The sequence below is a fragment of the Anopheles arabiensis genome, chromosome 3, assembly GCF_016920715.1.
Source record: "Anopheles arabiensis isolate DONGOLA chromosome 3, AaraD3, whole genome shotgun sequence".
Taxonomy (NCBI): domain Eukaryota; kingdom Metazoa; phylum Arthropoda; class Insecta; order Diptera; family Culicidae; genus Anopheles; species Anopheles arabiensis.
In genome coordinates, this window is record NC_053518.1 from 15,408,464 (window position 1) to 15,433,393 (window position 24,930).

Consider the following 24,930-nt stretch of genomic DNA (forward strand, 5'->3'; position numbering starts at 1 on the left):
TACACAAAAAGCCCCTCCCCCCCCCAAAAAAAAAAAGAGCAAACATATTTTGCGGTACATGTCTGCAAGATTTTTGCTGCCATTATTGCCGGTTTCGGTAAATCGCAGAGCAGCGGCGCACATGGTCCGTACCAAAAATTCCATATGAAACTCAACAGCTGCTGCCGACGTGCTGGTGACAGGCCAGACAGTCTTCTTCGGTGATTCCGTTCCCCGGGCCGAAACATCGCATTCGGGTTCGTCCAGGGCGAACAATTGTTCGCCATGGAAAGCCAATCAGCACTTGAATAGGAGCAACGATTTTTCCTACACGATCCCGAAGGCTGCAGCAGTGGAAAAAAAACTGTGGAAGTGACGGTGACATTTCTCGGTCACTGGGTATGTCGACACACGCACACACACACTGGCGGGCACATATGAATGTTTTTGGCGCTGGCCAATGTTGTTTTCTCGGAAATGTTTGGCTGGAAATGATTTGTTTTGCAGGGTAGAGAATGGACAAGGATGTGCTGGACATTGACAATGCATGCAGAATAAGTACTGCATATAATTTTCGTGTAGGGAACAGACATTGATATTTTTGTTTAAAAAAAAGGAAAACAAACGAAAGGATTTAAATTTTATGCGCAAACATAGAACGTGATTAGAAATTGATGTTTGAAAGGAAAGGAAACGCTTCAAAAACAACGAATTCCATTGTTCGAGCACGAAGGTTACGCCTTACTAATTGCATACATTTAGGAGCATCGTTAAGAATTGCATACTTTCAGGCGCCGACGCTGGACTTTTGGGGCCACAGTCGGTTGCGTGGATTTAATTGAGCCCACAGTCAGATCGAAATCAGTTGGAAGAATGAACAGCTCAAATAGATGAAGAATTTCATTACCAACGCTATGAATAACGCATAATTATGAATTATTAATGCACAATAAATCACAGCTTAAACGCAACGAAAACAACGCAATCGATCGGAATTAATGAGAATATGGCAAAAAGGATGAGAGAGAAAAAGCACGGCAAAACATGAGCTCGTTGCAGAAGGATTCTTTTTAGGTTCCACCGAATCCATTACTCTGTCGCCGTGGTGAGTTTGTGGAAAGTCGCGCTTTCTTCGTAATTAATTTTGGAACTTTTGTGAGTGATGCTGGCACGTGGTATCTTGAGAGTATTTTTTTACATTCAGTCTTTCTTCGCCCGTATCCCCACAAAGCCAACGCCACAAAAGGTACAAAATGTCTCTTCTTGGTTCTTGTTCTTTTTTTTATTTTGTTCCCTTTTTCAACCCAAGCCAATTGTTGTGCACAATTGGTGAAATTATTACAGCAAGCCGCATTGCCACATTGCACGCTCAACCGACGCCCGACAAGTTTGGCGATAAACGTTGATTGTAATTGATTTTGCCCGTTTTCACTAGTTTCGGTGCGTTTTGTTCGGCGTTACGTGTTACGAGCGTAGTAGAATCAAAAGAAAAAATCATAAAGGGACCACCACATAGCAGAGCAGTTCGGTAGAGGCGATCGATTTTCAAGGAAAACTCTTTTCTCTCCACCCGTTCTATTTCACTGCCAAACTAGCACTTAGCGCAAGGGTCCATTTAATTCGAGAAAAAGATTTCATTTACACCGGGATGGAATCGAAGTAACAAAGTTAGCAACACGGGTACAGGTTGCGGCAAGTGGCTTTTCGTGTAATGTGAGCAACGAAACGGCACAAGTTTCCTTCGGTTTAAACCTTCCCAGTTTGCCCCTTTTGTCGCCCCATCCGTTCGTTTGACGTTCGCACGAATTGAGGTGAGTAATTGAGAGATTAAGGACAAGCTGTCTTTGCTGGTTTTTACACGCCCCGAATGTGCAGCTTGCGGGTGCTTGCGTACCCCGTTTGCGAACAGGTAGCTTTCAAAAACTTTTCACCCAAAACGGATGGCAAAGAGAAGCAATGAAATTAATTTAAAACTAGTGCCGGGGCAGCAAGGTGCTAAAACCGTGCCGCAGATCGCTCCAGGTGGCATTGTGGACAGTGCGGAGAAAGTTTACCGAAAGCGATCGAATAGTATAAATTAATTTAACTTTGTCCGCTTTTGTCGCATAATATGTTTTACAATTCTTTGAAGTTACTTAACAGTAGAGTGCAATGGACTAGATGAAAAGAAAAACAGATTTGGGAGTTTTTGGATTGTAGCTGGAAGAACATCATTTTAACGCTGGATAGCTGCTATGCGGTCCCGTGGTACAGTCGTCAACTCGACCAACTCAATAACATGCCCGTCATGGGTTTAAGCCCCAAATGGACCGTCTCCTTGTATCAAGGACATGACTATCCAGCTGCGTGGTAATGAATTAAGTCTCGAAAGCCTGTATAGGCCGGTATGACCGCGTAGGACGTTACGCCAAATAGAAGAAGCTGCTATTCAAACGGTTGTTGTCGACCGATTTAGCCTACTAAGTTGTCATAGAGGAAATAAGATTCAATTAAATTATCATCATTTCGATTATTATTAGGAATGTTATGAAGATATTTAAAAAAAAGTTTTAATAAAAATCTTGTCGAAGATCGCATGACCGATCACATGGTCAATGGATTAGATAGCTTATTGCCTCAAATACATTTAATAACTTGTTAAATCAATTCGAAATACTTACCAAAAGTCCGTGGAAGACCCTTTAAAGTGGTACAGACAGCAAACCCTTTTTACCGAAACCGTGTGTTGGCATTCTTATTTGTCCAGGATTTACTGTCTATTAAATGCTTTAACCAGCCTTTGTTGCCTGTCGAATGGTTTTGCCGCATGGAAGTTTATACTAAATTTATTGTTGTATTTCAATGCAAACTATGAGCGTGCAAAAAAAATACCACAGTTTAATGGATAGCTAATCGTAGCCAGGACAGCGACGTAATAAAGTAGGACGTAAATCAATTTTCCCATACAAACCCCACGAAGCAGGGGAGAAGCATCCAATGGCGAGATAAAATAAATCTAACAAACTATTAGTGTACCAGTTTGATCGCGTATGCTGTAAATCTTAGAGATCTATTTTAAACAGCCATTTGCTTGGTCATTACACATAATGAACAACTTCTCTCGTCTATTCATCATTGTCCTGGCCTGGAATGTAGTCTGTTCAGTACCTAAAACGGCTATTATTCAGCAAATATTTGCAAGTATGAGGTAATGTACAGCCGTGTGTTTGTTTATCATTTTTAGAGTATATTTTTGGATGCATTTTTATGTTAAGCAACTGCAATGGTTCATCAAAATCCACTAAACGATCATCTAACGATAAGCCATTGGAAAACTCTATCAAGAAGATAATCCCTAGTTACTTCTAAGACAAGGGAGGAAACCAACAGACGGGTGAAAGGGCTGTACAATTGAAACAATTTGGTAAAATAGTACTAATTTAGTAAATGGTGAATATTCCTTTTTCTTTCAAAGTTGTGTTTAAGTTTATTGTATGATATGGATCACAAAAAAGAAAGATTGAAACAACATGAAAACCAATGTACATATACTTTAGCACTATAATTTTATTATTCTTATTCCTGGGGCATACAATAAATTCTTTCTGGTTTTGATTTTGCATTGAGCCTCACTCGCGCCTCACCTCCAATCGTAGAAACTACAATTAAAATTCGAATTTTTCTATCTCTCATAAAATCTCTCGTCCCCGCCACACTCTTTCTCGTCTCTTTCCTTAAGGACTCGGAACATTTTGTTAAACAATCGATGCTTTTCCCCACTTTTCTCCCCGTTCATGTACTTATCTCATCTAACGCATTAGCAAACTCTGGTGTAATGGTTAATGTGTGAAAAAATATACTTCTTTTTATTAAATATAACCTTTATCTTCAGCGACAACATTACCGTTAGAAGAGTTCATTGTTCAACAATTCGACCTGTTTGGCAAACTCCCATCCGTCTGCTCTCTAGTACCGTGGCTGGGCGTTTGTTCCCCACGTGCTCGGTACGAGTTTAAGTACGTCCTAATGCGTATGCGGATGATACTGGATTAAAATATGCTTTGATTTACAGTATTTCTACAGTTTACAGTGCACGCTGTTTGCATGTCTCTCTCTCTCTCGCAAAATCGGAATCGATTCGATACGAAAACGAACTGTAATTGATTCATCGCTTAACCGTTTCACCAGCGTCGCCAAGTGGTTCTCTCATACATTTATACCAGAGCATCGTTCCATTCCCGCGCCACTTTCGTCCATCGTTTGTTCAGTACTTTATCACAGTATCGTTATTTGAAATAATTTGAGGGCAAATGAAATATACGTAGAGCGTAGCACATTTAGTTTCTGTGATTACTTAAATGTTTGCTAAATCAAACATTAACAAAAGGAGGCTTAACCATGAGGAAGTTATTTGAAAATCATGGATATAAATAGTTATCATATCCGCTTTCTTTATTGTCTGTAATTAAAAAGATTGTACTAAAACGTGTGAAGTTTTCAGCACAGTTTAATTAAAAATGACAAAATGTTGGTAAAAAGAAGTTCGATTAATTCAGATCAGACTAATGGCAACGTGCCATAAAGTTAAAACAAATAAATGTTTGTAATTATAGTTTTTTTTATGATTGGTTCCATGAACAAACATAAAATGGCGAAACTTATTTTCACAACTTTAGCGAAAATAAAGACTTTTAGAAAATTAAAAAAAAACATTATCATCTTTTATATTTTATATGCTTGATTTCTTATGTGGCATTACCTTAAACTTAATTGTAAAAATTATCCAAAAACAAGCTACAAGTTGTACTCAAACATAGCTCCCAAATTTAGGCTCACAATATTTGCTTTTAAATTTTAATTCCTCGTCCTAACTAAGCAGCTCCACAAACATTCAATTCCACAGTCGCTACTGTAGTCGCGTACAAAGAGTTTTACAAGTCAAATATTCAAACCCCAGCAGAAAATAGTTCACTGATCTAAAAAAAAAGCGAACCAAATAGTCTGTTCTCAACACATTGCTCTGCTTTCTTTACAAAAATATGTTCCGTTCCGTACGTGATTCCTAATTGGTTTCTGTCTGCATTTCATTCTGCCGCCGCGGAGCTATGTTTACCACTATGCTGCTCTGCTAGGAAGATCTACTGTGATAGTATTGAAATGGTGACTCGCTCAACCCTACACGTTCTTTGGTAAAAATGGTGGGGGAAAATAAACTTTCAGCATTCGGCGGCAAATCTCGCTAGCAGCCGGAGGAAACGGTAGTACATCATTGCTATTAAGCGAAACTTGCTATTGTCAGTGCTAACAGCTTCCAGTATTCGGGGGCAGCTACTTAATGCTCTCTTTGCCCCATTTCTTTCGTCTGCAATTTTGGCATCATTTGTTGTCTCACACTAGCACACAGGCACTCCCTTTCCACGACGCGAGTAGCAAGAAGAGAGTGCAAATAAGGATGGAAATAAGCAAAATGTAGTAGCAGTCATCATGGGCGTAATTGGGCCAAAAGTTTCCATTCGGAACCAATCACGCTCACACACAAACCAATAGGATTGGGGAGGAAAAACAACTTTTGGACGCGGGTACGCTATACAAATTGGCATACGTTTCGTTGTGGTGTGAAATTGAACCTGGCCTGCTTGCCTTCTGCCTTGCACTCAATCGCTTGCTCTAGTGATTGACACTCATCTGACTCTGGGATCTCTTTAATTGTTAAGCTTTCGTTGTGCGCCACGCTTGAGCAACGCTTCGCTTTCGATGTCGATGGGAAATAAAATAGAATACTGTTTGTAACACAGTCGTGGACGTCGCGATGATGACAAACCCCTTTACCGTCCACTGCCCAGCTCGATGACGCTTACCGTCAGCGGTGGAGCCATCGTTGCGGTGGACAGCGTCGTGGCCGGTTCGTTCAGATCGTCCTCATCGTCCTCGTCGTCGTCCTCGTCGCAGTTGCTTACCAGCTCGTTGGTGCGGCGAAACAGCAGCTCGTTGCGCCGGAAGAGTGGATGCTGACGGAAACGGTGCACCCGCGACCGGGTGCCAGTGGTGCCGGGTGCGTTAGCGGTGCTCTCGGCGGCGGCGGAGGCGGCTGGCCCTACCCGTGTCCCGGCCGCTGCCGACGCACCGACTGCAGCACCCGCGGTCGATCAGGTCGTGGCATCATTGGGGAAATCCTACATGGGTCGAATCGGTCGGTAAGGAATGGTTCTGAGGTTGCGTACCGGTATCGGCAGTCGATCGATTTTGTTTGTTTGATTGGTTGTTTTTTTTTGTTTTTTGTTTGTAATTATTTCAAATTCACGTGCACATACGCATACGAAGCAGCAAAATGGGGCCGAGGGGGAAGTTAGCATCGGCACGCATCGGCAGTCCACAACCAAGGGAATGCCCCCCCGGGGTAACGCATCGCATCGCAACAACACAAACGAGTACGAGCAATGAAACACACCAGAACCAGAAAGAAATGAAAGAAAAAAACAGATGGAAAGAAAACGGCTACAATCAATGCATCAATTTTGTCACTCGCCACTGGTCAGCCATTCTAATTTACACATCAACAAACACAAACGCACACATACATATATTTAAACGGGGAATACATACAGAGGGTTTAATGGATAATACGATATTGGTTAGTGGTTGGCATATAGTACTAAGGCGGCCAATTGATTGCTCTAAATGTTTTCTCACTAAATACTATGCTAAATGAGTGTAGGGGATGGGAAGGTGATAGTGTTGATGAAGGGTAAAGGTTGTTGGTAGTGAGGTAGGGTGTGGCTATGCAATGCCTTTTGTTTGTGTCGTATTAGTATTGTTTTGTTTAAACAGTATTTACTACGTCCGAGAAGGTCTATTAGTAGGTTATTTACAAGAGAATGTAAAAACATAAACAAAATAAAGAAAATTGAGGAAGTAATATAGTGGAGAAAATTTAAAGAAGACATTCAAAAAGTAGAATTATAGTTATGCAAGTGTTATGATACGGTTAACTCATGACTAAAGGTATGCAAGCTGGAACAGTTTTCAAATAATTGTACTTAAATTTTGCAAACAAAAGAAAAAATCGTCTGAAATGTCATATTAAAGTTGACAATCTTCTATCTAATTAGAACTATCGACAATTTTGCATACCTTCAGGCGTACAATTATTGGAACACATTTCAATAAAGGACGACGCATAGTTGTGCCAATAAGGATGTAAAAGTCGAAGTAAAAGAGAACATTTAAGAGAAGTAGTAGGAAAGTTTATAAGTGAAAGAAAATGTTTACAATAAAGTTAATAAAACCATGAAATAAGTAAAAAAGCACTAGAATAAAAGAGTAAAGTAGCGAATAAGGGTAGAATAGAGACTCAATATTGAAAACAAGAGCATGAAACACAGAGAATAAAAATACAAAACAGAATATATAAATGAATTATGCAACAAAAAAAACTACAACACAAGCTGAAGTATTAAAAAGGGCAAGAAAACGAAAGAAAAAACGAGTAATGCATTAAAGTCTTGATAAAAAGTTGTAACGAAAACAGTGACTTTAAAAGAAGTTTACAGGATGTTTAAAGAGGGACTGCTAATATGGTTAGTGCTGGTAGGATATGGATATCGCTACTGGTGACCTCCGAAAGGTACGTTTGCATGCATTTTATTAACTGACACCAATTTACCCGTTCTGTTTTTAGCTCGGTCTCTTTCATGGGTTTAGCACGGCATCAGACACCCTAACCAAGCGGTTCGAGCAACTTTCGAGCGTGATGCCTCTATGCGAGCAAGACAACGAACCAACCGAACCGAGACAGAGCCGATTCCTACTCCAACCGCGTCCTGGCTTTGGCCTGACACATTCAGTTTCGCCGACTCGTCTCATCTTTGACCGGTGCTCCCATCACAGCATCCGCTCGTCGACGCCATCGAGCGAGCGGGTAGTCGGCGAAGGGCAATGCGTCGCCAGGGAGACGGTCGGTTTGTCCGTGCCCCAGCATAGCATGGCATGTCGCAGCAGCACTAGGACGGATCGTGGTCGCTAAGCATTTCGGTGGAGATGGAGAGCGCGAGGACAGTGAGGTGGGGGTTTGAAGATGGAGAGGAGGGAAGATTGTGGGATGAATGAAAGAAGATGTTAAGTGAGAAAGCAAAACATGCAGCAGAGGCACAGAGCAGTAACTCAGAACAAAACTCGCAACGCTCGGAATAAAAAGGCCGTATAGGCCGGAACGCTAACGCAAACAGCGCTATGTAACGCTTTTCTAAGAAAAATAAAGGATGCGAAAAGGAGCTTGTAAAGGTGCGTGTTTGTGTGTGCGCACAAGAGGGAGATAGGGAGGGAGTCGAGTCGTGGTTCGCTGGGTGCTACTTACGTGCAGCGGGATACGCTGGTTGAGCGATTTGTTTTTGTTCTTCTTGAAGGAACACAGCAACAGCTCGCGCATGCCTTTGCGAAAGTTGCGGCTCAGGAAGGCGTACAGCAGCGGGTTGACGCCGGAGTTGAAGTACGTCACCAGGAAGGTGAGCGGTGTGAAGAGTGCGTTGAAGTTGGAATCACCCTTGTAGTCGGTGGACCTGGAATTACGAACACGAGAGGCACGACAGTGTGAACACGAGTGTCTTTTGTATGCTGAAAGTTCCTCTTTAATGGGTTGATGCTGGAATTAGCGCGGTGGTACTTTAAATGAATAAACTGATCTTGAATATCGGTAAAACCTACTTTGTGTGTTTTGTCCAACTTAATGCCAGATACGACACTTCTTTGGAAGGTCAAGGCTGCATAGTAGTTGTAACGCATAATAAGGACCAAACATCATTACTCATTAATAATACTTCTCAGAACACAAATGATTTGTTCAATTCCTTTAAGCTACCTTCTAGGAAGAGGCAGACTATAGCAGTAGGACATGCTGTTCTGCTGTGCGTTCAGAAGAAGTCTAATAGGAATTTCAAATAACTACTTGGAAAGCTACCTTCACACACAATAAATTAATTTAAAGGATGGAATTTATCTACATTAGCAGCGAGCAATGGTGAATTTTCCTAAAACATATGATAATCTTGTCATACACCTATAGCTCTAAGTTGTCTTGAAAGTTTGATGTAGTAAAATTCTACATCCGTATAATTACATTATTTCCCGCAGACAAAGTCCTGTTTTCACCTCTACTATTTATTGGCCTTCAGTGGCGGATCTAACGGTAGGCGGACTAGGCGGTCGCCTGGGGCCCCGCCGACTTAGAGGCCCCGTAGATCGCTAGTTTATAGTATGCCGTATGGACAGAGTACTAGCGACAAGAGCCGGAAGGAGGAACGTTGGAGCTCCGAGGCTGTCGACTCATTTGCACCCCCCCCACCCCGAGGGGTTTATAATACAGGGGGCCTCTTACCGCCTAGGGCCCGCCCCCGATACCCTTAATCCGCCACTGTTGGCCTTACTGTGTTTTATGGAACTAAACCAAAATTAATTCCTGGATATGGAGAGTTCAATTCAGTCTAGAATAGAACCAGTAATGAACATGTGTCTAGGCCGTACGCCTATTATAAAATAGGACAGTGTAATCAGAAAAGGTATGTCTACTATTAAATCTAACAAGAACCACAAATTGGGAATTCTTTACTTTAAATTAGTTCTCACAATATTCCTCCAATCAATTCCTGGGTTTGGAGAGTTCGGTTAATTCTAGAATTGAGCCACCGATGGGCATATGGTTAAGCTGCAAAACTTGACGCCAGTATTATAAATCAAGACAGTGGAAGATAATATGGCTACTGATTACTCCAACAAGTACCACGAATTAGTAATTCTTTACCATATCTTATTCCTCACAACATTTTCAACAATAAGGGGTTTCCCAAAAATTGTAAATTGCTTGTCATATGTGAATTCTTTGCGCTATTCTTGTACTGTTTACCATTCAATACAATTGACTCAACAATAAACAATTTAAAATCCTTGGGAACACGCTGCTTCAGGATGAATTATTTTCTTTTTCAACTAATTGAATAACGCAACTGAACCTTACGAATGCTTTCATAACATTCTCTAATTTCAATTTTCGAAAGCAGGGACGTAATTTTGGGCACGGTATGCCCCTTGTGCTACCATCAAGCGTGACCTTTAACACACATTAAAAGTGTAATTCAATCCACTGGAATCACTTTGAAGGTTTCATATAAATCGAATCCCACGCAGCCTGCTAGCTTCACACTTGCGTTGCGTTTACTGCTGCAGAGGAAGACAAGCATTAGACTTTCTTTGCTGGCGTGATATTTCAATTAAATGTTCATGATAAGGTCATTTTCTTGGCAGCTTTTGCCACTCTCCAAGGCTGCTTAGTATGTGAAACCAAACTGTGAATGTGGTGTGACTCGCTTCGATACGATACACTTTTAGGCTTATCATTATTCTACCGCAGTTCTGCTACTGCGTTCTTTCCACGTTCTTTTCCGTTGACGTCAAAGTGAGTCAGAAGATGAGCACCGATGGTCGATAAAAATGAAATGTGAAGTCACTCTCGCTATCCTAGCAAGTGATACCACTACTCACCAATATTGCCACATCTTTCGGGCATGAAACGGTAGGTTGCAGAGGGCAAACGTTAGCACCACCACCATCAGCATGCGAATAACGCCACGGCGCGCCCGTAGCACGTTGTTGGACGAGTGGGACACCTGCGTTAGCTGGGTGCCGTGCCGTTGGTGGAAGCTGTTCTGTGCCGGCCACGTTGTTACTACCACCTTGTCCGACTCCACTGACACCTGGGTGGCGAGAATCATTTTCATGAGAAGGTTAGTATTAGAAGTGTGTGTTTGTATTTAAGGTATTTCCGGCATTTAGACGGAAGTGGCGACACCCATCCCCATGCCCGGCGGCAATTGAAGGCTTCGGTTGGACACTTACCTGGCTTTCGGTGACACCTGTGGTTCGCTTGTCATACTTGCTGCTCGGCTTCCGGTGGAAATTGCTCGAGTAGCTTGACGAGGTCGTATTTTGCAGCGCGATGTGCCGCTCCAGCCCCCGTGAGCTTTTCCACAGCGCTATCGCTATTCGGCTGTACAGGACCTGTGGAAAGAGGGAAACGTTATGATGGCAGCGGTGGGACAGGAAAAGGAAGAAAGAGAATAGAAAAAAAAAATGGGAAACATTGCTACGCTCGTAATGGACACTTACCGTCATAACCAGCAGCGGAAGCAGGTACAGCAGGGCAAAGTTGATAATGTCGAACAGCTCGGAATTGAACATTTTCCGGTTGACGATGCAGATCGTTTCCAGCTGGTCGTCGCCGAGGTTGTTCGTGATGGTGCGCACGAAGATAAACTTCGGGATGGAGTAGACGGCGGACGTTATCCAAACGGCAACGATCACGAGCTGGCGAGGGAAGGGCATACATGAAGGTAGTATGATGGTGTTAGTTTCTACATTATTGTTGCGTTTTGTTGTGTCATTTTTGTTTACTTTATTGTTCAATTTTCATATCGAGAACTTTTATTGAATAACTCATAGAATTACATATTTATGTCTTAATCAACTGTTGAGTTCCCATTCTACTTTGGAAAAGCTTCGACCATTTTAAATTAAGGCATTTAAATGATCCAGCACGTCATTAATTTATATTAAATTTTCTTTAAAACTTCATCTTTTATGTGCTCCCAGCTATTTATTGTCAAAGAAGAGCCTCAAACATATATTTCTTTAAATACCATAAACATTTCTGGTTGCAAAATAAACTAGCATTTTGTGATCATAAATGGCAATTGACATCAAAGAAAATCGGAAAAAATATGAAGTTACATCTAAGAAAACAAATCAAAAAGATGTTAGAGGAACTCCATATAGGTCCTTGAGAACTGAGTTGTAATTTTACCATATCCAATCATTCACCATTACAATCGGCTCGAGCCTTACTTCTATGGGCATGTTTGGTAATGGTTTATTCTTTTTGATTTAAAATTAATATTAGGTAAGGTATTATGTATTGGGTAAAAAATAATATTAGGACACTTAAGATGAAGCAATTAAAAGGGCGCTTTTAAGTGAAAACATTAACCAAGTGCTTACACAATATTTTTACACCCATATATTTTTGGTGTGTTCCCACGATTTGTTGGGCGTTTCCCAGAGTTTTTTGGTTTAATTGTATTGATATTGAATCGGACGAGTCCAAAAAAACATGAGAACGAACCAAAAATCTATAGCATACGATGAATAAATCGTGAGACAAGCCCAACAAATTATGGGAACCGATCAATAAATCGTGTGAAACCCTGTTTCTGTTTTTCATAAAAAAAAAACTATTTAAGCTAGAGCAAAGGGCAAACTTATCAAAGTAATCCATTTCTAAATAATATTTACTCTTATGTGAGCAATATTAATAAAGCTGCTATTATTTGCATTCAATTCAGACATTTGAAAAGCACAATTGAATGTTTTATTTAATATTAGATGTCCTTTAATGCTCTTAGTGGATCCTGAATTCAGGGGAAATCTAAAAGTTAAACCACTGTTTATGATTATTGCTATGGCTTTTCAGAGGCCCGTGATCAACTTGTTGTAGACATATTTTTTTTTAATTTTCTTTACGTTTTATTTGCATCATTTTTAGACCAAATTTTACAAAATGTGTTTTCATTCGGCTTGAACTAGATCAAGCCCCATCAAATTGATAAAACAACTCCTTAATGTTTCAACAAAATCAAAACAACACAAAGCTTCCGAGCAAGCTTTCAAGCGCTAATCAGCTTGCACGGATGTTTGCCCAAAGGCTTGGTGCCACTTGTTGCCCTCTGTTCCACGGATTGCTGCAGTGTTGTGCAAAACGCTGTTCGCTTATCTTACGCCTCAATGGTGGCCGCCGGTACACAAAGTGCACCTATGCGAAGGTACTTGCATGTTTGTTGTGCGTGAAAGTGTCTCCCCTTGCAGAGCCATCTCTCACACGCTATAGCAAAGTGCAGCCAAGGAAGCGAGAGGCGTTCATTTTTCGTTTTTTTGGCCAAGTGTTTAGTTAAGCGGATTATTTACCCCTAGCTTGTACGGGGCTCAACATGCACGCGACGAGGACGAAGAAAACCCGCACAGAAAAGCACACTGTTTGCTGGCGAGATTAAACTTTCGGAGAGAGTAAAACCGGGCTAGGAGTACCGGGGCAGCAAGCAAACAAAAGCCCGTTAGCTGCATCTGGCTGCTGCATACAAGAAGCGGGCAAAGCATTCCGCCAATGGAACATCGCCGAAGCCATATTGTTTGCTCCGCCGCTTATCGATCTACGAACAAAGGCAGCATACGACCCGGTACGCTTCAAGACATCGATGACGTTTTCCTTTTGTGTGTTGGAACGATCGTTTCGGAAGGACAAAGAGTGCTGTTGCTGCTGCTACTGAATGTCCCTCTTGCCACGATATCGATTCCGCTGAATCGTCTGAGTGGATACACCACGGTATCGAAGAGAGAGAGAGAGAGAGAGAGCGCGTGTGAGGTGCCCTTGGTACTGCTTATTGGTCTAGCGGTAGTTGAATGGGTCGTGCATGAGTGGCTCTTCGAAGGGTAATTAGGGAATGGTTCAAGTCGCATCGCATACACTCGACAGACTGAATAGAAAGTGCAATCGATCGGGAACCGTTCGACAGGATGGTCTTTTCGTGGCAACAGGGCTGTGCTTTTACGGTGGAGTGTGTTGCTTTCATAGCGCTTAGATTGAAATCGATTGAATTAGGCTGAAATATTGAAGTTAATTTTCGTGTACAAAAAAAGCATGGAAAATGGAATTTAACAAACAACATTGATCTTTGTAATTTAATCATCTTTGAAACATGCTAAAGTCCCTAAATCTTTTAAAGGAAATGATAAACATCTCAGATCAAACATTACACCAACAAGATAAACCCACTTCATCGGCTTTACAATGTTGCAGTTCCATTACAGAACTGCTGTCGATGGATGCCTTCAACTAAATGTTTGACAGGTACGCCATACTATCCGGTGAGCTGCAGCTTCCCCTCGGGATAAATCCACTACGGTGTGATTAATCATGCCGTAGCTCGGAGCACCGAACACACACACACGCGCTCGTCTGTGTACATTTACCGTGTGAGTTACAGACATCATGGGCGTCGGAATGTTTGACATGCCGCCCAGCACACTTACCCTTAGGCGGCGCGAGGTGAGGATCTGCTTGCACGTGATCGGATGGATGATGGCGAAGTAGCGCTCCATGCAGATGACGACCAGGATGAATATCGAGGCGGTGTAGCTGAGCGAATGCACAAACTGGTACATCTTGCACAGGAAGTCTCCAAACACCCAGCTGAAAGGAAAAAGACAGGGAAGAGAGAGATAGAAGGAGAGTAAAGAAAACGTACTGTTATTGACGGATCGTCAAACGACGTTGGCACGTACCGGAAAGTGAGACGTGTGTGATGTGTGTGATTCGACAGGAGAGCAGAAAGGGACAGTGGAAACGGATGCCATTGGCGGAAAAGTGAAACGACACACGACACATACCGATCGATAGGGGTAATGGGGACTTTATCGTGCCTGAGGATGACAACGAGACTGCCGTCGTCTTGGTCGATTAGATCGAGCGCTAAGGAAAGGAGTTTAACTTCACGAACTGAATCATGATGTTGTAGACGATCGACGGGTTTTCCTTTTTTTCTCGTTTTCCATGACGCAACATTGCTGTGTGATGTACTTCTTTTCTATTAACTATCATGTAATGGTACGGTTTGGGTAAAACAAATCATCTCAATACCAATGCTCTGTACCAAAGGCGAGGGCAACCATGTGTTTATTAGTTTAAGCATATTGTGGAAAACAGCAGTGCGTGTGTGTTTGTTTGCAATTGTGTATCCTGCTGGTTTTGGAGGGGGCAGTTTTTCATTTGAACGATGGTTTGCTGGCAGCATTTTATAACGTGCTGGGAACATAAAACGTATTTTTTTTTCTTCTCAGAGCGAGATTGTTCGATCCGGCTAGAGGCTTAGAGTAAACATTTTCCCATAAACATCGCAAAGGAAAGGGAAAAACAATCAACAGCATCGATGGATTTCAAGGTTGAAGATGAAGCATTTTTATTGGTTTCAAATTAATTTATTGTTTGTGTCAATTGAATGTATCTTTTGAAGCATTTATGTGAGTTTTCAAAAGGAGGTTAACAGATTTAAGTTGAAAAGATCGTTTATGTTACAGCGCTGTCTAGCTAAACATGTCAACTAATGAGTGTAAGACATTTGATTTTTTAGAGCAAGGTTTTAAGTGAATGTTTGCCATTTCCTCATGTTTTTTAACCAGCTTTCTGATATTCTCTTATCGGATTTACGGCTTATTGGGTTGGAGACAGTTAATATTAGACAACAAGTATAGCAAGTGATACTTAAATCAGTCAAATTTGTTTAAAACAAAACCTTTTGTTTTCAGTTATGTTACTTGTTTAGTTTTTCTTAAAAATTGTACTATTTTAATTTTGAAATTATGATTCTAGAAAGATTTTTAACCCATTTTTTTATTAACAGTGAGGCGGGGTGCTCAAATCACTCGGCATTGAACTTGTGTATGTTTTTACCTATAGTGTTTGTGTGTTCAACGTCGCTTTTCGCTTTCACTTACATTCTTTTCGTGTTCTTCATAACCTCAAACATTGTTAGTACGGTCTTTTTGGTCGAAATTTTGTTCTTAGAAGTCAAGAGACAAGCACTTAACATTTTAACATGGTAAGCGTGTGTTAAATGTTTATTAAGATTATTTTTGAGGATATGCTGAAATTCAAATGAAGGATTTTACTGGAAAATAATATGATCCAAAAGTACCTGAATCTGAATTAGAACAATATTTTAGACATTAAACTTTACGGGAAGATATAAAAATCATTAACAGGCTCTAGTTTCCTTAAGCGCACTATATTGATAGTTACCAATCAGAGGAAAAGACTGAATGTGTTAATTAAAATTTCAAAGTTTTTAAAGTATGCATCTCAGCATCGTGTGAGCTCTTCTTCTCTCCCTCCCTTTCGGTACACTAAGAAGCCAAAGCAACATTCCAATGCCACTGGGAAAAGCATCTTATTTTCCCTTCCTTAAAGACCACAGAGAAGTGGCAGCTTTTGTTGCTTTCTCAAAACGTTCCTCTTACCACACGTTTCCCTACTTCCGAGAAACGCTCTTCAAACCTCTGTTGCTCGTACGTCAAGATTGACAGCACGAACCGTCTCGATCATTATTTTCCTTCACTGCAGCGTAAGCTATCACAAAGAGGTGCTCTTGCGCTGCTGCACGACCATACAGATGCCTCGGTACGACTGCAAAACTCATCCCGAGACACACCCAAACCGCCCATTCAACGACAAACGAGGGAGACTTTGAGAGGCGAGGGTTTTGATTCCACTCGAAAATTTCCCTACCAAGTGCAGTATGCCATCCATACTTGGGGCAGGATTTGGTGGGATTGTATTACGCTTTGGGACAAGTTTTGTCGAAAAATGGAACACGCGCGCGGGCGCGCCTACTTTGGTGGCAGACGCGCATAAACTTTGTGCGAACATGAAACCCCATCTTGGGTGCGGGAAATTGGATGCCACACATCGAGTTTCTGTTGGTGCAGGAGAAGGGGCTTGGCAGCTGGCAACTAACCCCTTTACGAGGACTTTAATTATGCTCGCTAATTAGGTAAAGGGAGGATTATGTTTGCGGTGTGCTAGGAGAAGTCACGAGGGCTGTGAGACATGTGGCGCTAAGTATGTGATGTGGTGTTTAAATCCTATTTTAGTTCAAGCTTTCCCACATTTCATAAAGCCACTTCTAGTGCTGTAGATCTTAAAGAAGGGCACACCCGTAAGCTTTGTGGTAAGCGGCGAAGGGAACAATGGTTGCTTTACAAATCATTCCTGTCACGAGCGGATTGCCCCGAGGGGGAAGTTTTGGACCAAAAGCAAAGGCGAACCTCGGCGAATCAATAATTAAAAAGCTGTCCAGAAGTTGTTTTTTATTTCACTCCCAACAGCACAAACGCTGCTTGACGGTTTTTTTCCTCTTTCTTCTTGTGCTGCAAACTTCACCATCGAAGCACAATCAGCACCATCATTAAAGATTAATAATTGACGTTCGTAATGGTAGCTTTCCACTTCATTGCAAATGTCCTTGGGATATTTGAGACGAATTGGAATTGACAAAAAAAAGACAGCATAAAAATCGCTCGATCCAATCGGTTGTATTGGAACACGAAGGGAACGGGACGCACACACAAAAAAGGCAAATGAAATGAGCTGCCCATTCAGCAGTTTTGAGGCAACGGTAGCCATCGCCCTCGATCAATGGCATCCAAAATTGTAATTAATGTCCCTCCATTAGCCGCATCGGGAAATGATTCGCTATTTCTTCTCCTATCCCCCCCCCTCCCCCCTATTTCTTTCCGGCCGCTTTGCTCCCCCGTTCCATTTCGGGACGCAGGAATTTGCGTCCAGCGGTCGGTGATTTTTGGTTTGGTTTTAGCTTTTCCGCTTCGTTAATTGCTATCGATTAGGTACGGGGATTGTGAAGGGGATGGATGGGACGAAATCTCGGGCTAAACGTCGGAAGGTGGAGTGTGGTGTTGTGGAATGTAAAATCAATTATTGTCCCAAATCAAATCTCCCAACAGTGAGCTTCCCAGAATACGTTTGCCGAGCGCGCGGTGGCGTTGGCAGTGATGGTGTTGGTATTTTTATATCGTCCAAAAATGTCTTGGACAGTCGTCGTCGTCGTCGCCGGGAGTCTTACCTTTCGATCAGGTAGATGGTGAGGTTCTGCATCACGCAAAACACCCCCACGCACAGGTCAGCAACGGCCAGGTTCGCGAGGAAGAAGTTGGTTATCGAGCGCAACCTTCTGGAGAGTGTCACCACGAGAATTACGAGCAGGTTTCCTGGAGGGAAGAGAGAGATAGGAATGGTGCATGAAAACACAGAAATAAAGATGACGTCCTTTGGTGTGCGGTTGGTTGAGGAACAATAAGAGCAAAACTTCGCTGGTGATGGTGATTGACGGAGGTGAACGGAGGATGCCGATGAGAACGTGTCCCGCCGGTGCTGCAACTGACACGTTCTCCGAAAGCTAACCAGCCCGCTAACCCGAACGAAAAAGGGTTCACTGACGTTTTGAAGAAGTAGCTTTGGGACTGAGGGGATATATCCTTATCCTTACTGCTGAAAGAATGCTTCCCCCGCTCTCGTGTCTTGGAAAATCATCCTTGAAAATGGAACTTTATCGACCTTTCGGGGATCGGTATTTGGAGGGCGCGCGCGCTATACGGTTAGGGTGAATGATGATGGCGGTGTGTGAAGGAGAGTTATCTTTTGCCTTCCTTCTCGAATGAATGCCTTCGAAAAGCCATCCCAAGTGACACTGTTCACAATAGCTGGGGTCGTTCAGAAGTAATGGCCCGGAGTTGCGTAAAGCAACGAGTAAAGTAGTAACACACAAAAAACGTACAACCATTAAAGCATGCAAGGCATGCGTAAATTGTGTTGTGTCCTGCGATGAGGTTCGTTTGATAATGTGTGGATGGGATGCGTAAACAGGGACAACAGACACTAGTTTTTGGAGGGAAACGGATTGTGGAAATGGTGCTGGTTTTGCCACGAAAGGGAATGTTCTCTTATCTTTCCAGTAAATTTAGGGATATCCCTTTATGCCAGAAGACTGAGTTGGATATAAAGGATGTAAATCATATCATGCATCAAAAATCCATCATTCCACATTAAAGTTGAGTCTCTTGAGGGATGGATATTGTTTTCCGTTTTTGCTTGATAACACGCATACCTTGAATAATATTCATTTAACGGGCTTACTTAAATATTTTCTTAAAGGAATGGAAAAGTGGTTAAAAATGTTTTGCTATTTTACTTGAGTTCTTTGAATTTTCTATTTATATAAATTTGAGTTGACGACTGCACCAGGAGACCGATTAACTTCATGTTTGTTTAACAGCCTCACAAGTAGAACTCAGAAATGTAATTACAACATTTTGCTAAGGTAAGGATCACATTTTTACTAACTTTTTTTAAGGACCTTTAGCATTTTTTAAAAATCAAACGAGCTATTCTAAGTTTTCAAAAGAATTTACGTATCTTTTGAATCATAGAATTAAAAACTCATCATCGTTAAAAAATTCATAAATTTTTCATGAGTTCTAATATTTATTGGTTTTACGTAGAAGTTGGAGTATTTTTTTATTTTATTTATTAACGATAGGATGGTACAAAGCGACCGTATTTCAAGCAAAGTCTTATTAACTAAGAACTTAATTAAAAAACTAATCAAAAATAAAAATTGATTTCAATATTGGTTTACACAATGAACGTAAACACTGCTCTAGTTTCACTTAAAACGTTTTGCAAGCTCGTTTTTTTATAATTTAGTCGATATAAATAATGTTAAAATAAAACATATGTCAAAAGTGGCTCTGAACGAGTGATATAAAACAACTTTCTGGTCTTATTAGCAACAACTTTACATTCGCCACATTTGGAAGTCTGTACGGTATTGTCATTTTTCGTCTTGGAAATCTTATGATTGTGAAAGGGTTAAATAAATCTACATTAAAAGCTCTGTTTGTCCGAACAGTACTATATTAACCCGCTGAATGAATTGATGTCATTTAAAGGTACTTAAAGACATAACAACTTTTTTCTCAGTAATCACAGATCAGACATTCTTAGAATCCTTTCCGTTCAGAATCCAATTTTTCATGGAGCGTCTTCAACTAAAATGACTGATACTCTGAATGGCTGAATGGCAGCCAATGTTCGTTGAATTTCCAACATCAACCAAGTCAGTACACATTTCATTAGTGACTGATTAGTTCTAGTTTATTTTTCAATGTATTTGAACATGGAATTGATTCATGGCAAAAACGCCGAAGGATTTTAATCAGGACATTTAAAATATAACCATGATTATATGCTTTATTAATAACACATTGCATGATCATTTGCTGTTCGCATCAATGTACAAAAATCCTATTTCCAATTATTACAGCTTGCCAGTTGTTACGCTTGATGCAAAAAAAGCGTCATTCCAACACGACTCATCTGTGCCAAACAATATTGTAAAACACACTGGATTATATACTCATCATAATCTAATTTATTGTCCCGTTCATTATTGCCCCACGCATATGATCCGATTATGATCTCGGATGCAACAAAAACCAAAAAGAGGATAATCGTTTAATTAAAAATGCTTCAATAGTAAATGACCAATTAAATACTTTCTCTCCCAAGCCACGCATCCAATCACGGCCGTTTCCAAACCGCACACCGCATGCATCCCGTGTTTGGTGTAATTAAAAGTTCACGTTTGCACCGTTCCACGCGAAACGCGAACGTATAATAATAATTTTCAAGCTCACTTCCCCACTCGTTGCAATAAATCATGCCCGGGCGCTTTGGTACCGGCGCGGTTTGTAATTGTTTTATCGCATCTCGCCATGGGAGTGTTCCGAGTGTTTGTTGGGTCATAAATCAGCACGAAACCATATTTGGTCACCGTGAAATTATTGTTTGCTCAAGCAAAAGCTCATGAGCTCGCGTGTGGCGGGGAAAGGGAGACCAAATCCAAACGCACGCACATAATTGGCAGCCTCCCCACCACGGAAGCATATCGACGACACCCACCAGCAATCCGGCACGCCATAAATCTGCTTATCTGGGGAAGGGTCGCTCGGTGCAGCCCTGGCGGAAGTGAATGATTTTTGCTGCTGCGTGTGCAAAGAAGCTGGAAGCTCCTTCCGTTTCGATTATCGAGTGGCAATCGGAGTAAATGGAATCGATTCGGAAAAATAAACCCGGGTGAAAACCATGGTATAAATAAAATAACAAACAGAACGAGTCAGCTCGACAGGGCGTCGGTTAGGAGTTAACCGGCCCGAACTGGACTTGACCTGGTAACTGCTTGATTAAGCGACCAAGTGGAATTGTGTTTTCCAAGAACTTTCAATGACCGCCCGCCTGAGCTGATGAAAGTTATTCCCAACTGCAATAGCTGTGCGATGTGCGTAGTTGAAAACTCGTGAAAACACATTTCTGGGTGAATGACTTCCCCGTCCCTGTGGTGCTTCCCCGGGACTAAAAGGCAAAAAAAATGAAATCCAGGACACACAAACCGTCTTCTCCCTCTCACATTAAAAAAAGTACCCTAAGGAAAGGAGGAGAACAGGGGCCCATGGTAATAAATAATTCAACCGAGACTTTGCCGTTGCGGGACAATTTCTTTACTGTTGTGAAGCTGATTGCTATCAACAGCGGTACGCTCGCGTTGCTGCGAGCCGAGCAAAGCTCATTGGCGGAGGTTGCATGAAGAAGTGTTGTTTTTCAAGTGGTTTCCTAGCGATGGGATAAAACCATCCGGGGACCGGGCTCGATGGTGTATGGATGGAACGAGAGCAGAAGAAACCTTCCGATCGTTACTGTTGATTTGTGGAAAGTGTGTTCACGTATTTGCGATATTTCTGTTTCGTGGACGGGGAACATCTCGCCGCTGGTTGTTAAGAAAGCCAAACAAATGATGTGTCCCACAACTACTCGGGGTATGGTTTTCCATGAAAATTATTGTGATGTGCTCTCGAGAAGCTGGGCATTTGCGCTATGGTTGCTAGTAGTTTTGATTGAACGAAGTCATTTGCAATGTGAAGTGGTCGACGACATGACAATTTTGATTTGGAGGAAGAAAGGTTAAATTTTGTCACATCAATCAACTGCAAGGCATTTTCACTTCTAGTTTTTTTGTATTATGTTACAAACCAACATACCACGACATATAGTTTTAAAAAAGCTTAAGTGTCTGTAACAAATTTTGAGTAAAAGAATGACTTACAAGTTAGCATAAAGAAAGTTATTTTGTTGTATTATTTTGACTTATTTTTTATAGGTAAGTCTTTTAATGCTATAAAATATAAAATGTTTCAAATAACACACCTTGAAGTGATTTTATTTTAGACCAGCGCTCTCCAATCATTTTACGATCGCGGAACACTTGGCTGCAGCGGCCCACATCCATTGTGAACATATTTTTTTTTATTCTAGGTTAAAATTTTTGATCAAAAATAAAATTTAATCTTATTCTAAACATACCTGTTGAAAATTAAATCATGATTGTGAGGGAAAAAGATGTACGATTTGTATAGTAATAAGCTTTTCTTTTCCAAAAATAAATTTATTTGCGGACCACGTATGTTGACGTCATGAACTACTAGTTGTCCGCGGACCACAGTCTGGAGACAACTGATATAGACAACTGATCTATGGGTCCCCTAAATCGACGGGGCCTTAGACGACCGCCTATCTCGCCTACGGCGAAATCCGCTGCTACCAAGAAGTAGTGTTGGGTAAATATCAACATTTTCATCCATCCGACTCCGGTACAGATCGACGACTATAATACGTAACTATCCCCACAAAAAAAATTTTATTGTTAATGCAGGAAATTTTATGTGTAGCGAAGCTAGAAGAATACCTAATAATAATAGTAATTATTATTATTCTTTCAACGTTCAAGAGCTACGTTGAGCAGCTCTAACACTTTTCATAAAAATTCGAGGATTTTAAAGACCTAGACTACAGATAACAACGCATCAGATGATAAAGTACGATCACGGATGACAAAGTATGGTAATTAAATACCAAACACAACTCCGGGTTTTCAACCATAACTCATGTTTGTTCCAGATGGTTAATTTCACGAAATGCAAAGAAAGTTCCTCAATTTCTGCCAAACTAAAATTCATGCCGTAATGACACTCCTCCAACAAGCCAATTTGAGTTGCAGGCGTTAGATATTTGGACAAAACGAGCATTGATTGGAAGCCTGCGCTATTCCGGGATATTGCCATGAGTAATGATGAAGTGAGGCGTCCGAACTATCTTACCTATTTAGTAGCCACCCGCCCCTACCGTTTATCGAATTGCCCTAGGAATGGGTTTTGATTACGGATGCTTTGATAATACGCACCCAAGTTGCGTTATTTTATTTATTTATTTATCAATATCAATAATTAATTCTACACACGCACACAGATACGGTGTATATCATCAACCTGTTTTTCAAGCTTACAGGTAAAATAAAAATATATAGTTTTTTTACCACTTACCGCCACCTCCTCTTAAAGATGATTGTATTGCAATGAAATATTTTCCTATCTATTTTTAAATTTCTTCCCTAACTATTTTACAGAAATAATTTATTTAAAAAAAGAAACTTGAAATTTAAATGACTGTTTTAAAAATAAACAAAAAACATTCCATAAAGCAATGCAATAATGATCGATAGAAACCAATTCTGCTCAATAGGCGGAAAAACTGAATAAGATTTACATCATGAATTATGATGACTCGTGTCAGGCAACGTTATGGGGCACCAGTTCGTGCAAATCCTTCCACAAACTCATGAAAATAGTTGAACGAGTTTGTATAGGACAATCAAATATAACTCGTTAAGCTACTATTGAACCAAATATAAACCTTTAAAATCGTTAGCTGCATTCCAATAACACCCCCCCCCTACTTACCGAAGAAACAGCAGCAAAACACCAGCGAGTAGAGCGTGATGAATATTACACGCACATCCGTCCGGTCGAAGATAAACTCCTTGTGCACGAAGTTGGTAAACGAGTGGCTCAGATTGCTGCCCGTATCGCCGTACTCCAGCCCCGTACCGTTCACGTTCAGCAGGGCCGTCGTAAGCAGCGGTGCCATCGAACCGTTCGCCGAACCGCTCGACAGCATGGTGGCCGGTGACGGCGAGGAACTAACCACCGACGAGTAGTTGACCAGTGGCGACACGCTTCCGCCGAGGGTAGGTGAAGAATTTCCCGCGGGTAGCAACGCTCCACCACTGCTGACCGCTGTGCCGCTGAGGCCATCGAGAAAGGTTGCACCGGCGGCGTTAAGGAAACTCATCACACCGGGATAGTGGGTTGCGGTGGTGGAAGTGGTCCCGTTGGGAATGTCTAGCATGGTTTTCACAGAAACGGCTCAGTCCCCTTCACCAATACTGGGCACACTGGGTTGACCTGGTGGATTGGATTTTGTTCCCCCCAGTGGGACGTTTCACGTTTCACTTACACCGCTTGCATCCACTGGGACCACGGGGGAAGTAGATGATTGATAGGTTTTCGTAAGTAGAGAGTGCCCTCCATCCGTACGGCCACTTGTGTGTGAGTGTGCAAGAGAGAAAGAGCGAATGGGTGGAAAAGGGGGACAAGAGGGTGAGGGAAAGGAGAGGGCTTTTTAATCAGCAGTCTGTATGCAGCACGTGTGTGGGAATTGATTTTTCATCGCTTCACTTAAACACCATCTGTGATGGGTTAATTGCTGTCTTCCGTCCGGTGGATTACCGATAATTGAGTAGATTATCTGTGGATGGAACGGGTGGAAAAAAAAACAGAGACATGAGTTCGGCGGAACGAAAACATTAACAATCGGTGTGGTAAAGTCAGCGCCTTCTGCGATGGAGACGCATGGTGCCGTTGCCCCTCGGCTGATGGAGACGCATGGTTAACCTTCGTTCGAAGCAGCAAAAAGGTAATGAAAATGTGCGAGGGTAAAAAAAAAAACAACCGCGGAGAAACATGCAACTGTTTGTGCCAGTGGAGCATGTGGTGACGTTTATAATGATGATAACAATGCCTGGGGCGGGTAATGAAAATTTAATTTCATTATTTCACCTCCGCTCGCAGGCACTACGGTATCGGTTTTATTTTTATGCTGCCTTTTTATTCTCGTGCCGGTGCTGAGCTCACGATGAATGAAACCGAATGGGGATGGGTGTTTTCGTTCGCTTTCTCGCTCCCCACTCCTTGCTTTCCACATACACTCAGAGGGAAGCGGCGCGGGGACTAGGCTGAAAAACATCCCTGCCACCTGCCAGCCATCCTCAAAGAGTGTGCGGAAAGAATGATACCGGCTTTTGGGGCGAGTAAATCATTGTACGGAAATAAACGAACACAACAAAAAGAAAACAG

The 24,930-nt window shown here is 41.7% G+C and overlaps 1 protein-coding gene across 4 annotated transcripts; it reads right to left on the reverse strand.

The window, feature by feature from the left end:
* Positions 1-3,501: 3,501 nt before the first annotated feature.
* Positions 3,502-24,320, reverse strand: LOC120901971 (trissin receptor). Of its 4 annotated transcripts, none has more exons than XM_040310367.1 (9): positions 23,476-24,320; positions 17,691-17,835; positions 14,086-14,245; positions 11,113-11,310; positions 10,843-11,004; positions 10,489-10,700; positions 8,312-8,513; positions 7,622-7,977; positions 3,502-6,131 (listed from the first exon to the last, which is right to left on the reverse strand). In XM_040310367.1, exons 1-8 carry the CDS (start codon positions 23,921-23,923, stop codon positions 7,840-7,842), a joined length of 1,665 nt encoding a protein of 554 aa, XP_040166301.1. In that variant the 5' UTR covers positions 23,924-24,320; the 3' UTR covers positions 3,502-6,131; positions 7,622-7,839. The 4 variants fall into 4 exon arrangements, with proteins under 4 accessions (XP_040166301.1, XP_040166300.1, XP_040166303.1 ...); XM_040310366.1 differs by having other exon boundaries at positions 3,502-6,165; XM_040310369.1 differs by lacking the exon at positions 7,622-7,977.
* Between the last annotated feature and the right edge of the window lie 610 nt (positions 24,321-24,930).